The 15,123-nt window shown below is 40.6% G+C and overlaps 1 protein-coding gene across 1 annotated transcript; it reads right to left on the bottom strand.

Annotated features, from left to right (window-relative positions):
• Positions 1-3,603: 3,603 nt before the first annotated feature.
• prr11 (proline rich 11) lies at positions 3,604-14,858 on the bottom strand. Its single transcript, XM_007906179.2, has 11 exons — positions 14,794-14,858; positions 12,943-13,096; positions 11,690-11,843; positions 10,851-10,973; positions 8,341-8,589; positions 8,054-8,143; positions 7,708-7,806; positions 6,539-6,645; positions 5,252-5,314; positions 4,827-4,923; positions 3,604-3,707 (listed from the first exon to the last, which is right to left on the bottom strand). Exons 2-11 carry the CDS (start codon positions 13,092-13,094, stop codon positions 3,636-3,638), a joined length of 1,206 nt encoding a protein of 401 aa, XP_007904370.1. The 5' UTR covers positions 13,095-13,096; positions 14,794-14,858; the 3' UTR covers positions 3,604-3,635.
• Positions 14,859-15,123: the final 265 nt, after the last annotated feature.

Here is a 15,123-nt window from a genome sequence, read left to right on the forward strand (position 1 = left end):
TAATCAGGGTAATTAAAGCGTGTGGGCCATTCTATAGTTGCCTCGGGGAAAGGGGCTGGGAAACAGAAATTATAATTTAATGTCCTCAGAATTGTCCAGATCAAAACAGAGGGGGAAAAGTCAAAATACAAAGCACGATTAAGTGACTATTTGGTTTATTAAATACAGGCATAAAAACAAGTTAACATATTAGAAAAACGTTGGCCAACAGTCCAAAATACACGAGAAAGTAAACAAAAACAGTCAATACAAAAATAAGCAATATTAAAACCTGCAACATATAAAGAAACCTGTAATATTACACTGTATGAAACCAGAACCAGTGCAACCTTTAATACTTCGCTTTGAATAGTTTTACATCACAATAGCTGCATTGGTGACCACCACAATGAGCTATAACCACTTTATGTGCCAATGTAAGTGATGAATGTGCAAATCTCAGGTCTTTTTAAAAAAAATCAAGATCAAAGCATTGTGTAAACAAATTGTAACAGACTCCTTAGTCAATCTCAATTAGCAACCTTGAGTAAAATATTAAACTATAGATTTCACTTTTAAATATCCATATTTATTTAAACACAGCATATTGAAATTGATAGCAGACTTTACCAAACCTTAGTGGTATTTAATAGAAACCAGATATTATATAAATAACAGTGCAAGTATAATATTTGTTCCTTTACTACTGGTCAATGCTCAATATATATGAATTCCACTGCTTAACTAGTGGTTGTTATCTTGAATAGACTCCATTTGCGACTAATATTTCACGGTTAAAGAAGAAAAGCTTGACTACAAAACCAGATCAGCACGTGAACTCAATTCATGGAATTATAATCCAAAGAAAGCTACCAATATAAAATGACTTTGGCTATCTAATTCTTAAGACACACAATAAGATGCATACAAGATTAATTTCTGGCTACTATAATCGTGGTTACTGAGGATCAGTGGTAGGCTGCGTAGATTTGCTGGGAAGCACTGATCATACTCTACACAAAATGGATACATTTGCCATAAATTGAGAATAGGGCAGTATTAGATTTGAGGGTGAAATAGTCTGAAGACTTACTTCAATCATAATATCTCCCCTTGGCCTCCCAGTTACCTGGTACGTAAAAATAAAAAAGTAAATACTGTATATCAGCATTAGACATATTTTCCCAATAACTAGTCTGAAGCATTACATATGAAATTTATTTCCACATAGTGTGCCTTTTGTTCTGTAAGCAGGCAAACATGGTAATAGCAACATCACCAACAAGGTGTCACTAGGATCATTTACATGGTATTGGGTTGACAGTCAAACACAAATCTCCCCACATCAAACTTTTTGAAAAGTTTAGAAGTAGACAGATAATTCAGCATAGTGGCAAATTCATTTAGGCATAAAACAAGTTGCAGTCTCTCAAACCTGATGAACCTACTTTTAAAGATGGTTAAATATATTCTGTAAAAATGGACATTTGGGAAAAAAGTCAATGGGAACAATTTAAAGACTCTGATGGATCCCTCCATCAAATCAGCATTTTTTTTAAAAAAAAGTATGCAATAATCAGAAGGTATTCTTAAGTGCAAGACAAGCAGCGAGTTGTATTTTTTTAGGGCAGTGATGTTGACCCCTTCTCCTTCATAGACCCTACCATAGCCCCCCTGCCCCAAGCTCTGCACTTTTTAAAGCGCTTCTCCATTGAGCCATAAACATTTCCATTGATTATGTAAAAAGTGATAATAATCCTTGATGTGGAGTCTTATCATGTCTTTGAAATGTCTCAAAGTGCTTCACAGAATATATTGTAAAATGAATTGACCGTTTATTTTGTGGGCAAAACACAGCAGTGTCCCACACACAGTCGTGAATTGAGTGACTACATTTTCAAAAAAAATATTTTTCTTTGAAGGGATAACCCCACTGAGTACATTTATTTCCTAGAATTTGTGAAGCTGCAACAATTATGGCGTAAACTAATCAAGTCCAGTCTATAATAATAATAATAAGAAGAAAGTCCATATGGAGTTCGACCAAAAATAACCCACACCTCTGAAGAAAGAAAATCACCCACGTCTATGGGGGAGAAAATGGGAGAAAAGCACAAAACATAATCTGCAGTGATAGTAACTGAACAAAACCAATGGCATGCCTTACCTGTTGTCATCAAGCAAAGTTCATTTCACTTTTTAAATCACAATTAATGGATACATTCTGTACACAGGAGATTATACTTTTACACGTGGCTCTCAGGTAACCTTGTAGCAAAGGCTCTGCCTGATATTGTAGAAAACTGAACAGACCAGAAGGTTTCCGGTTGGATTCTGCTTGTGCTGAATTAACTAGGCAATAGAATTAGCTTTCAAGTTTCTGGAAAGGGGAGGGAGAAAGAACAGCTAAGGTGTCTGATCATTATCCATTCCCCTCTCTTGCAAAAGTTGAATGCAGGGATGTAAGGGAACAACAACGTTATGTTTTACTATCAGCCTCAAATAACCTGTCATGCTTACAGCAAAGAATGGCCTCAGCAATGAATTTTAACCATAACAGATATATATTAAAAGTTCATGACCCAAAGGATGATCACACTCTCAGTTTTCATATACAAGTATAAACATTTCCCCCAACTCTCCCTCTCGCAGCCAATTGAGCACAGGCAGCAGACATTATACGAGTAAAATCTCCCAGCATATGAACTTTAATATTTTGTATCATTTGGAATGCTATAAAGTGTGATTACTGGGAATTGGGGAAGTAGTTGTATTCTAGTCCCCAGCAACATCTGTACTGCTGGCCTGTCCATATTTCTGTTGGTTACAAGAGCAGACACCTGCCTAATGAAAGTCAGACCAGAATTTGGGATAATTTATCGACTTCAGTGCACTGCTGCATATGTGAACGCATGGTACTTTATCATGTTCCAAAAGAATATTCTTTCAATGGTCTGAAGAATTTTTCCAAACTAAGTCATATAATTAAGGGAGATGTAGAGGGATGAATATCAAAGATATTAAAATGGACGTAAACTAATTGTGCTGACCAAAAAACACCATAGGCTCAAAATTTCATCGAGTCTAACCTTGTAAGACTATTTTGCATTAAACGTTTAGAGCAGTATTGTGGAAAATTCGGAAATTCAGTCTTAATGTGAAGACACTTTTCCACAGTTCTTAAAAAGAATAACCTTAGAATGGAATTTAATAATTTTCCACAAATCTGTAAATGTAAGATTAAAATGGTCTTAAAGTCTAAAACCAGAAGGAATTTGGGGCTGAACTGTGCAATGGAACAATTTTTAGTTGAATTGTGATCTATCTTATCAGATCATTTACGATCGGTGCTGAAGTAGCCTTTTCATAAACACCACAACTATTTGCTTTGTGGTTCTTTCAGCTATCCCCATTGCAGCATCAAGCCTACAGATTCATACACTTAGAAGCAGTATTTAGTTAGCAGCATTAGTTAACCAGGTTATATAGCATTACAGATTGAACGTTAAATAGAGACAATGGCACAAGATCCAAATCTGCGTTAGATCATTCTTCTGCAATATGCAAAAACAAGATTTACAAATTTTAAAAAGGCACAAAAATACAGATATTAAATTCTTTATAAAGATGTTTTAAAAATATTGCACAATGAAGGATCAATACACATTTTGCTCATCAAAACTCGTGTCTGCAGAACCATGAGGTGAAGGAGTTTTGGGACGAGCCATCTGGAAGAGTAGAAAAGTCATTAAATCAAAATACAATGTATACTACAAAAAAAATGCTATAGATAGAGGTCAGCGTCTGCTTTTTAGGAACCAAATTAGTTTCCTAGAGTTTCGCTATCTTTACTGCTGAAAACACAACAAAAAAGGCTTATTTCTTATGGCACGTCTAAAGTTTAAATAACTTTTCCCTCATCTTTTCCCAAATGCACTCATCAAATTTGATTTGGTTCTCAATTATTAAGAGACATGCCATATCATACATTATTTTAGGTCAGGGCATGAAGGGATACGGGGCAAGGGTGGGTAATTGAACTTGAGGTACAGATCAGCCATGATCTGAAAGAATGGCAGAACAGGCTCGAGGGGCTGAATGACCTACTCCTGTTTCTATTCCCAATTGAAATGATTGGCAAGATACTAGAGTGGGGTCTGCACTAGAACCTGGAGTTCTACAGCCCGGAATGAAATTGGAGAGCAGCCTGGTATGCCTGGTCCTTTGAGAAGATATGGGGTCTGTATGTAGCCACACTATACAGTGGAGATGTTCCTCTAAGAATTGTATTTGTTGAAATATCAGTTACAAATTATACTACCAAACCAAATACAAAACAGAATATCCAGCTTGAACAGTCGACTGAGAAACCCACAACTTTCGGCTTATGAAATGATGTCCCAAGAACGATGCTGAGAGGGGGGCTGGGATAGGGGTGTGGTGATCGCTGGCACGGTCGAATAGGAAGGTTTTTTTTTCAAGATGTCACTAACCCTTACTTTTCCACAATCCTCAGTTATAGCTAGTGTTTTCAAACCTCTTGTAAATTAAAGTGTCCTATCTTAACAATCCTCTAGATAAAGTGGATCATGGCTGTTTGTGGTGCCTTATAAATTTACCATCACAGAACTCGATAGCAACTCCTTTTGAAGCGATTGGAGACTGTTGGACTCAGGCAAATTAATGAATACAACACTGTTAAAAACCACAGGTAATTATTTAATTCAGAAGCAGGATGTGCTGGGTTTGTTCTCTTCCCTGTATAATGCATACAGTTGTTATGAAGTACAAGTTTCTGTTATTTGGAATAATACTGTAACATTCCATAACATGCTTCTCTAGATTACCTCAAACTTCCGTCTCAATGCTAGGGTCATTACAGGGGTCAATCCTGTCCCCGTCTCTTGATTTTCTTTACTGTAGAGAGGTGTTCCTCCAGGGCTTCTGCAATTAGACATATATAGTATTGTAAATTGTTAAGAGAAGAGGCAAAAAATGCAAAGAGACAGACAGATTAAGCGAAAGGGCAAAAATTAAGTATTTGAGACATCGTTCCGTCAAAGGCACGATATAAATGTAAATTGTATTGCAACTACAGGCAAAACATCTGACAAGGCTCAAAATCCAATTTAAGTTTATAAATCTTCTTCCCTCATCCCTTTTCTAAATACATTAGATGTAACAGATAGTTTAATACACTAAGATGAAATAATATTTAAATACAGAATATTTCATTTTGGACACATCAGTCCGTACATATTTACGGACATACCTTTCTATTGCTACTTTCTTTAGATGCCTTCGCAGGTCCAGCGGAAATTTATTTGGTGTCATTCTGAAAAAAAAAAAAATTAGATACTCAAAAATCAGCTTTATTTCTTTATAAACTGTATCCCTCTAAATAACAACAACAAATTACATTTGTATAGTGCCTTTCACGTCAGGTGGACGTCCCAAGGCGCTGCACAGTTGGGTCATGACCCGAGCAGGGGGGAAATGGTCAGGGTGAGGGGAGGGGAGGGAGCGAGTGGGGGGGGGAAATGGTCAGGGTGAGGGGAGGGATGGGAGGGAGCGAGAAGGGGGAAGAGAGTCGAGAGGGGAGCTGAAGGCTCGGTCAAAGAGAAAGGTTTTGAGACCGGCCTTGAAGGAGGAGAGGGAGGAAGCGGCGAAGGCACTGGGGGATAGAGTTCCAGAGCCTGGGGGCTGAGAGGCTGAAGGCCCGACCACCAATGGTAGGGCGATTGGGGCGGGGGACGTGGAGCAGACCGGAGCGGGAGGAACGGAGGGTACGGGCAGGTAGGTAAGGGGATAGTAGGTCGGAGAGGTAGGAGGGAGCGAGGCCGTGAATGGCCTTGTAGGTGAGGATGAGGATCTTGAAATCAATCCTCTGGAGGATGGGGAGCCAGTGGAGGCGAGCGAGGGTGGGAGTGATGTGGTCCCGAAGCCTGGTGCGGGACAGTACACGAGCTGCAGAGTTCTGAATGACCAAGGCTCTGGACAGTCAGGGATTTGGACCTGAGCAGGGGGTTGGGATCAGGAGGGGGGGAGGGCAGGGAGAGTAGGGGTAGGAGGTTTCCGTAGGCCCGGTCGAAAAGTAGGGTCTTGAGACATGCCTTGAAGGAGGCAAGGGAGGGAGCTTGGTGAAGGGATTGTGAGATGGAGTTCCAAAAGGTAGGGGCAGAGAGGCTGAAGGTCCAACCCCTGTTAGTGGGGTCGGCCGAGTGAGAGACGTGGAGCAGCGGGAGCGGAGGGAACGGACAGGTTGATATGGCAAAAAGAAAAAGCATAATTATGCATATTCTGGTTCTTACTTAGCCACTGCTTTTTTCTTTTTATATCACCTGGTCAAGTGCTCTGAGATGCTACCCTGCATGGAGGGCGCTATATAAGTGCAAGTCGTCCTGTTTTTTTTTAAATAATCGTTTATACTTCATTAAAGAGTACTGCGGTTACAAACCATGTGAATATGGATATTGGAATTTCTTTTGTTAAAACTATAGCAAAACCACATTTCTGCAATATTGTGGAACAATTGAAATCAAAGATCACAATGTCTTACGTTATTTTTCCCGAATTCAGCCGGAGGTTGGATTTAGCCCGCAAGCTGAAGTTTTGTAGATCAGAGATTGTGACCAAAGGAGAGCGTTTTCTTCCTGGCGTTTCCATCTTTAAACAAAGCACAATTTAATGTCAATAAAGGTAACAGTAATCCTTTTATGAAGCCACCATAAGTGGGTATAGAGGAAAGAGCGTCACCTAATCACGTGGAGAGCGAAGGGGGCATGTCTCTTGAGTATTATGAATGGGAACTCCGCCCATTCATGTTTTGACTGAAGCACAACCACATGGCTGCAAGAGCAGTGGTGTACTGAGGGTTGGGGTGACTGTGTGCAGTGCAACATTTGAAGCAGGCTCAGGGAACAAAGTTTGGTGCTTGAGGGCAAACTTTTTACAGTATGTAGGATTCATCATGCCGACACAATAAATGGTCTGCTTGGCTTGTCCAACAGGAAGAACAACAATATAGATCATGACTGGCTGTTTCAACTTGCCCGCAATAGTAAAACCAGACCACACGCCCTGCAATTGAAGTGGGGTAAATTCAGAACGAATCTATGCAAACACTATTTCAGTGAGTGAATGATGAACCTGTGGAATGGGCTCCCTAGGGAGACAGCTGAAGCAAGAAATGTAAATTTTTTCAAACACAGATCGTTTTCTTTTAGGAAATAATATTAAGTATGTGCATGCGACCGCCAGGAAGGTGGAAGGCAAACTAGATGGACCTTGGTCTTTTTTTGGCTAGCATTTCTTGTGTTCTTATGTAACAACTTGCATTTATGTAGCGCCCTCACGCAGAGTAGTGTCCCAGAGTGCTTAACAGTGACGGAGCATGGCTCTGAGGGAGGGGGAGGTGACCGTAGAGACGATCGAATAGGAAGGTCTTCAGGCACAACCTGAAAATGGGGAAGGTAGGGGCAAGGCGGAGGGATAGAGGAAGAGTGTTCCAGAGTTTCGGAGCATAGTGGCTGAAACAGAGGGCATGGGGAACATGCAGCAGTCCGGAGCCAGTTGACCAGAGGCAGTGGGTTGTGGGTTTGGGGACTAAGCAGGTTGGAGAGGTAGGAAGGTGTCAGAGTATGAAGGAATTTAAAATTGAGTGTGAGGATCTTGAAATCGACCCTTTCGGTGAAAGGTCAAAGAATGTGTGTTAAAATGAAAGCTCACCTTCGTTATTGCTAATTCCCTCTCGGTTTTTCTCAATCTCACTTTAAGTAAGTCTTTTACAGTCACCGATGGTTGTCTATTCATGCTGTCAGGGACTACCTAGAATGCCACACGAAGAACAATTACAATAAAATCGTACATTTATGGAGTGCCTTTCATGTTAGGAGGAGCTTCCAGTCTAAAGCTTGCACCAGAAGGTGAGGCCCCAAGGGTGAGGACAGCGAAGAGTGTAAGGGCAGGGGAAGATGGCCAAAAGCACGGTCAAAGAGCAGGTCTTGAGGCGATTACAATGTAAACCAGGAACAATGCAACAGAAACTTCTTTGAGAAGTGCATATCTTAGTTACCTTTAATTTAGTTTCGGTCTTCCTCAGTTTCACTTTAAGTAAGTCCTTCAAATTCACTGATAATGGTCTACCCTCCTCCTCTGCAATGGTCTAGAAATGTCAGCAAGCCATTGTTAGAATTTAAATGAACAATTATTTTTGAAGTAGCTTTAATAGATTCAGATATGGACATTTATGTCTCTCTATGGTGATTAATTGCAGTTTTAAAATGCTTATAAAAATGGCATAAGATTTTATTTGACTTTGCAAAATGACAAACGAAATCCATAACTGAAGCAAGCACTCACCCGTAATTGTTTTTCATTTCCTATTTTTCGAATCTGTAAAGGCTTCTTTAAGCTTATTGAAGAAGGAGGTAGTGGAGGTGGAGGTGGTGGTGGGGGTGGGGGAGGAGGAGGTTGGGGAGATGGCTGTAGCTGTACATTATGGCTAATAATTGGTTGGACAGGCCATATTGGTATTTTAATAGGACCTGGGGAGAAGTCGCTACACTTTCGACAGCAATTCATTTCAATAGCCTTTGCATTATTGCACTCCTGTAAAACACAGAATAGCAGAATTCACTAACAATGGAAGAGATTTCAGTCTATTTCATAGTCCATTTTTGTATCCATCTACTCGTAGTTGATTGGACAATTTATACAATAAACTATTCCATTTTGTTTCAAGCAACAATATTTTAAAGTTTAAAATAGTTTAGCCACTTAGTCAAGAAATATGGTTATTGAAATATGGCAATAAGCCCCTTAACAGTAACTCAAATATGAAAAACAAAGGAATCCAGGTCCAGGAACGTTATATGAGACTGAAGTACTGTATGCATCGTTTAGTGCGGCAAAGAATTCTAAAAAAGTCAGAACTACAATCAGACAATGTGAATAGTTTATCTCAGATATTTCACTGAAGTTTCTGTGTTAACACATGAAGCTCTCAACCATGGCAGTATAAACGGGCGTCCTCGGGACTCTGGGGAAAAAAATTCATCATATGTTAATTCTCGCTGAAATGTGAATATGTAAGAATGTTCAGTAAGAACAGGATCAACCTCAAATATATCCTCCATAGGTGACAGTTGTTGTGCCATCAACCCAGTCCTGCCAACACTCTGCTTCGTTGGGTGTCCCTGGACCCAGAGAGATACAATACTTCAAATTGAAGTCAGTATTTATTCCACCAGGTGGCAGTCTATTCTATAGGTCTTAAATAAATCAACTTGTGGCTTCTTCATCTTATAAAAAATATCTCAGTTTTGCACACAAAGTAGAAAGGCCTGGATCTACATGGCTGTTTAACCATATTGAGCTCTAGTCCAGCAGTGGATAAGCACTGCAAGATAGTGAAAAAAAATCTGGTTGTTTGTTTACCTACCCAGTTGCTGAGTCACAATAGACATTTAAGTGTTGTCCCTTTCCTCTGAAAAGCTGCTTTCTCACAGAACTATCACCTGTTAGTTCTTCTTATAACTTAATTGGATCTATTGTGAAGACCTGGGGTGCACCACTGATCACATATTCTAATCTACACAATTGATCAGTTGGACAGTAAATCAATAGTGGTAGATCAAGTTTAATGTTTGAAATCCCTTGCGGCGGTTTCGTTCAGACATTGCCATTACCCCAAGACTTTAGCAATAAGTCGTCTCTTGTGAGGCACTTTATGAGTGGCCTTCTAAAGGTCAACACCAAGTGTTAATTCCTCAAAGCATTCCAATGAATTTATTATGTTTCATCCACTTTTCATGAAGTTGACTTGGAATTGTGAGGTGGCTTTTCAACTGTACTCCAATTTCTTCTACTATATTCTAGATGCCCTAGGTTAATAGACTCAATTCCCAGAATTACATTTGACCCATTACATTATAGAATTACATTGACTCAGTGGGCTCCAGCCTGCTTCACGTTCCCCGCCTTGCTCGCCCCACTATTGGCGGGCAGGCCTTCCGCCACTCTGCACCCACCCTCTGGAACTCCATCCCGCAGTCCCTCCATCTCACCCCCTCCCTCGCCACCTTCAAGACCCACCTCAAGACGCTCCTCTTCGATCATGCTTTTAATCTCCCCGCTTCCCCCCCCACACTCCGTCATCCCCCACCGTGACCCCCAGCTCGGATCCGTAACTCTGTCTGTCCATCGCCTTGGGATGTCCTCCCGATGTGACAGGTGCTTTACAAATGTAATTTTGTTGTTGTTTTTTAAAATGAGGCATTTGTTACAGTACTAATTCTAATGAGCTGTGGAAAAACTACAGCCACAGCAGCCCTTAATTTTCCATTATGGTCTTGGGACACTCCCATGTGTTCCAATTGTCAAACCTTCCAGGTTCTAATCACCATCATTAATTTTTATTTCATCCATTTGCTTTAATGCAGCTCTCACCCCTTCAATTACTAAAAAAAACACACAATGTTGGTTTCTCCAGTGAAAGCAGAATCTTTAGGCCACTGTAAGCTCCAACATTTGCAACAGGCATTAAAACAATATAACACAGCAATACTCGCTATTGAGTTGTGGTACTCCTGTGGTCAGCTCAGTATGCTTGGATTACGTTTTATGAATACTCCGCCTCGAAACAGAAAATATTGCAGTGTTTATCCCATTTGTATGCACCAATTTCAAAAGATTTTACCTTCATAAGCTTTGTATAGAAATAATAATAATCCTTGAACTTGATATAGCGCCTTATCACATCTTCCAGATATCTCAAAGCGCTTCACAGAATATACGGTAAAGTGAATTGCCTGTATGTTTGTGATGTTTGAACACAGCTTGATGGGAAATGATCTATTCACTAGTCTTACTTCCAACATTCCTCGCAGTTGTAAGAGCTCCTTCTCGAATGTCTCAATCCGTTGCCCCAGCGCATTCACTTCCCGCAGGTAAACACGTGAAGGAAACAAAGTGTCTTTCACTACTTCAAAACCCTATAAAAGTAGGGAAAGAAACAATTTAAATTATAAAGCAATTATATTTGGTAAAAGCACATTGCTATTTAAAAATAATTATTTTTGATGATATTGAATCCAATTTTCTCATCACAATCACAAACTATTGCCCCCAGTCCAGAGCCTTGGGATGTCTTCCCAACATGAAAGGCAAAATACAAATGTAATTTTTGTTGTTGCTGTATGCAAATCATACTACTGAGAGATGCACATATACATGGATATTTCCATTTGTCTAACAGGAAGTGTGCACTCTCATCTCTGGATAGATGCACTCTGCTCACCTAATCTCAGAAAGTATTAGAAGCAGGTTGACAAGAACCAATGGTTGGGATCTGCAGAATGTGCTGACGTTTAAACAGCTAAAACTATGGAAGCTGAACCACGCTATAGAACTAGGAGAGAGTGGAATGGAGAAAGAGATAGCAGTGAAGATTACCCCTCCTCATTCAACTCACTCTGAGGCACAACTATCTGAGTTCAACACCTCAGTAATTTTCACTGCTATATCGTTCTCCATTCCACACAAAGACATATATACAAAATGGTGATGAATACAAAATATGATTTGAAGACAATCCCGCCTTCTTACAATGTTCTCGGTATTGCAGTGCCTAAGTACATTTGATTTATTATCTGTTTTTAAGATCATGAAACATTGCCCAGTGCAATAGAGCTCCAAAATGCTTTTATACCTGGTTAATACTGCTCAGCCACCAGCAGCACATGGAAGAAATGGTTGCCTTTACAGGGTTCAAGATATGCTTCAAACTGACCAAAGAAATGTGCCCGACAGGTATTGGCTCAAGCTGAGTGGAACTGCTGCTATACACTGATGAATCCTCGCTCCTGGTTTAAAAAAAAATCAGACAAGTGAACTGAATGGATCATTCAACTCACTCTGAGATCCTGAACTCAGATAGGCACAACCCGGTTAAATACTATTCCTGATTGATGTTCACATGTAGGCTTCTTTTTGTGGGCAATGCATAAAAGACTCGAGATGTTTTTTCCTGCAAGAAACATAGAAAATTGTCCCGGGAATAGCCCAAGGCAGCAATCTATATATAGTGGCTTTGAATATCACGGTTTAACAGAAATACTAACTTATTATAGAACTCTGGGTATGGTTCCATGGCAAGTAGTAAACCTCAAATACTTTGCCCAAGTGGCCATTATTCAGAAGCGAGCCGAGACAAGGAGCGTCAGGAGACGATGCCACCACAGTGGCTGCAGCTGAGCTTGATACTGTCCTTCCTCAACATTCATGCATGCATATGTCCAGCAAGGATAACCCCCCCAGCTTTAAATCTACAACTGAATGTAGGCTAATTGGAGCAATTAACTAACTCAACAAAGCCCACGTTTCAAACCTGGGATTTTCCCAATATATATAGTGCAACTACTCAGTGTATAGAGTCAGCTTGACTCGAGTGACAGCAGTCTCGCCTCTTTGGTTGAGCCCCCAGAATAGGCCAAGACTCAAATGCAGTGTTAGGAGAGCCATTCTTCGGATGAGATGTTAAACTGAGTCCATTTGCCTGTTCAAGTGGACATTAAAGAATTCATGACACTATTCAAAGAGAAGGAAGTTTTTCCTCAGTGTCCTGGCTAAAACAATACAGATTTACATAGTGTCAGGATGTCCCAAAGCACTGGATGTCCTCCAATAAGGTCACAAATGTCCTGGCTATTTGTGGGAGATTGCTATGCATAAATTGGTTGCAGTTAATATAATTACTGCAACAATACTCTACTCCAATGTACCAGTAAGATGCTTTAACATGATTTGATATTTATAGGTACTATAATGAAATTCAAACATTATTATAAACGGATTCACTGTGGGATACTATTTACATAGATCTTTTTATAATCTTACAGCCCTTTCCAAGTAAAACCGTTGAGTCCACAATTGAAGATATCCATTGGTAAAAGAACTGCTTACCATGACGGTTCAGGATTAGTTAGCTGTTGTTTATAGACATTTGGTTTCCTTTTTGCTAGCAGCCGTCGCTTGTTATCATTCCATGCCTTTTCTGCTATTTGTTTTCTTCTAATGACCTTCCACTTCCTGCGACGCAGCTTGAACTTGGGCATGGCTGTGAAAAGGCACATGGAAGTGAAATTTTATCACAACCTGTAAACATATACAATGCATAGGATCTTCATATTTTGTGGAACATTAATGTGCGCAATTGGCTTCCGCATTTCACCCACAAAATATAGTCAAGTCACTTTACAGTATATTCTTTGAAGCACTTTGAGAAGTCCAGAAGAAGTGAAAAGGCACTATATTAAATGCAAGGATTATTATTATTATGGATTTGGAGGGAAGCAAGAAAGGAAAAACCCAACTATTCTTTATTTGGTTTAAATATTTACTTTTTATACCAATGCTGGAAGCTCACTTCTATTACCAATCAGAAAATGGGTCACACTTGAAAACTGGTGACTTCAGCAACTTAACGGGGGACTGCCACAGCATAGAATTTTATTGCATATACACATCAACACATTCAGCATGGAGAAGACTTGAAGCAAAAGTACTGTAAATAGGAAGCCTCAATGGAGAAATGACTGTTGAAATTGTAACTCAGTCCTTAACGGTGGCATTATATCATCTGATGAAATCTCCTGGAATATATCCAAACCACAGTTGTCAACCCTATTTGGATGAGATGTTAATAATAATAATAATCCTTGCATTTGATATAGCGCTTTTCACATCTTCGAGACGTCTCAAAGCACTTCTCAGAATATGATGTAAAGTGAATTGACTGTATATTTGTGTCCAAAACGCAACAGCCAATTGCGCACAGCAGCGTCCCACAAACAGCCGTGGATTGAAAATGACCAATTTATTATTGTTTTTGTTTTTTGGAGGGATTATTATTAGGCGTGTGGAGTAAGGAAACTTGCCCAAGGTTTCGCCCTCTGCCTGGAATTGAATCCAGGTGTCTCGCTTGCAAGATCTCGTCGTGTGCATGTTCAGGTGAACATTGTTAAAGACATTGCATTATTAAAAAAAAACGAAGGGAGATTGGCCAGCAGTCCGACCGATAAAACTGGGACATTCAATTTGCAATAAACAATAATCCTTTAATTTGATACAGGGCTTTACCGAGTCATCAAAATTTCTCAAAGCGTTTCAGGTACATGATCCACTGCAACGCGCGACGACGACACTGCATTTCGTAGGCGTAGCCAATTTGCCCACAGCAGCATCTCACAAACCACCGCGTAACGAATCGTTAAAAAAAAATGCTGGACCGAAAAAACGACCGAAGTCCATCCAGTTCGCCTTCCACCTCCCTGGGGCTCGCGTGCACCGAACGACCGACCGACTGTGTCCCGTAATGTTATTTCCTAAAAGAAAACTATCCGATCTGTGTTTGAAGGAATCTTTACTGTAACATCTTCTGAAGTCCTTCATCCCAACGCGAAAGGTGCTGCGTCTTGATACAAGGAATGGTATTTTGCAATGACTTGTTAATGGACGAATCTTTTTTTAAAAAAAACCAGAGGAGGATAAGGGAAGGGAGAAGACAGAGAAGGGGGATGGGGTGGGGTGGGGGGGGTGGGGGGGGAGTTGTGGGTGGGGGGGGGGGTGGGGGTGGGGGGAAAGAGGAGAAAAACTACTGACTGACACAGAGTGAACTGAAAAGAAAATGTCAATGTAACATTAGTTACTCCATGTACTCAGACAAGGCTATTGACACTCAGTCATGTATGTCTAAATGCTGAAGTGAATTTACTTCGAGAAAAGCCCATAAAAACCGCTTCAAAACACACTCACCTTCACTGACTGTCAACCACCAACCGCCACGCAAGGTTTGAAATCAAAAAACGCTCGAGCCGGCTGGCCAATCAGAGAAGCCGTTTCAGGAGGCCAGGTCGGGCGCCCTTAGCCTGAGTGGGGGAGAGGGAGCAGAGCAGCGGCCAATAGGAACGCAGGGCTCTCGGCCGCGGCCCAATCACCTTCGAATCGCGCCACTCAGCCAATCAAACAACCCAGCGCATTTGCCGTCGCCCAATCACAACGCGCCTCTCAAACGGAAGCCGTCCTATCGGAAGGCCGCTGTGGATGAGCGGCGGTCCAATCAAAGCGGCGCCTGCTCTTCGGCCC

Source organism: Callorhinchus milii, unplaced genomic scaffold, assembly GCF_018977255.1.
Source record: "Callorhinchus milii isolate IMCB2004 unplaced genomic scaffold, IMCB_Cmil_1.0 Scaffold10, whole genome shotgun sequence".
Taxonomy (NCBI): Eukaryota; Metazoa; Chordata; class Chondrichthyes; order Chimaeriformes; family Callorhinchidae; genus Callorhinchus; species Callorhinchus milii.

Excerpts from the sequence above, each read along its gene's own strand:
- prr11 (XM_007906179.2), bottom strand. The coding sequence starts at position 13,094 with ATGCCCAAGTTCAAGCTGCGTCGCAGGAAGTGGAAGGTCATTAGAAGA. Across the intron at positions 11,844-12,942 it reads ACTAATCCTGAACCGTCATG|GAGCGAGGATTCATCAGTGT; the intron begins GTAAGCAGTTCT and ends TTTTTAAACCAG. Across the intron at positions 5,315-6,538 it reads CTGAATTCGGGAAAAATAAC|AATGACACCAAATAAATTTC; the intron begins GTAAGACATTGT and ends TTTTTTTTTCAG.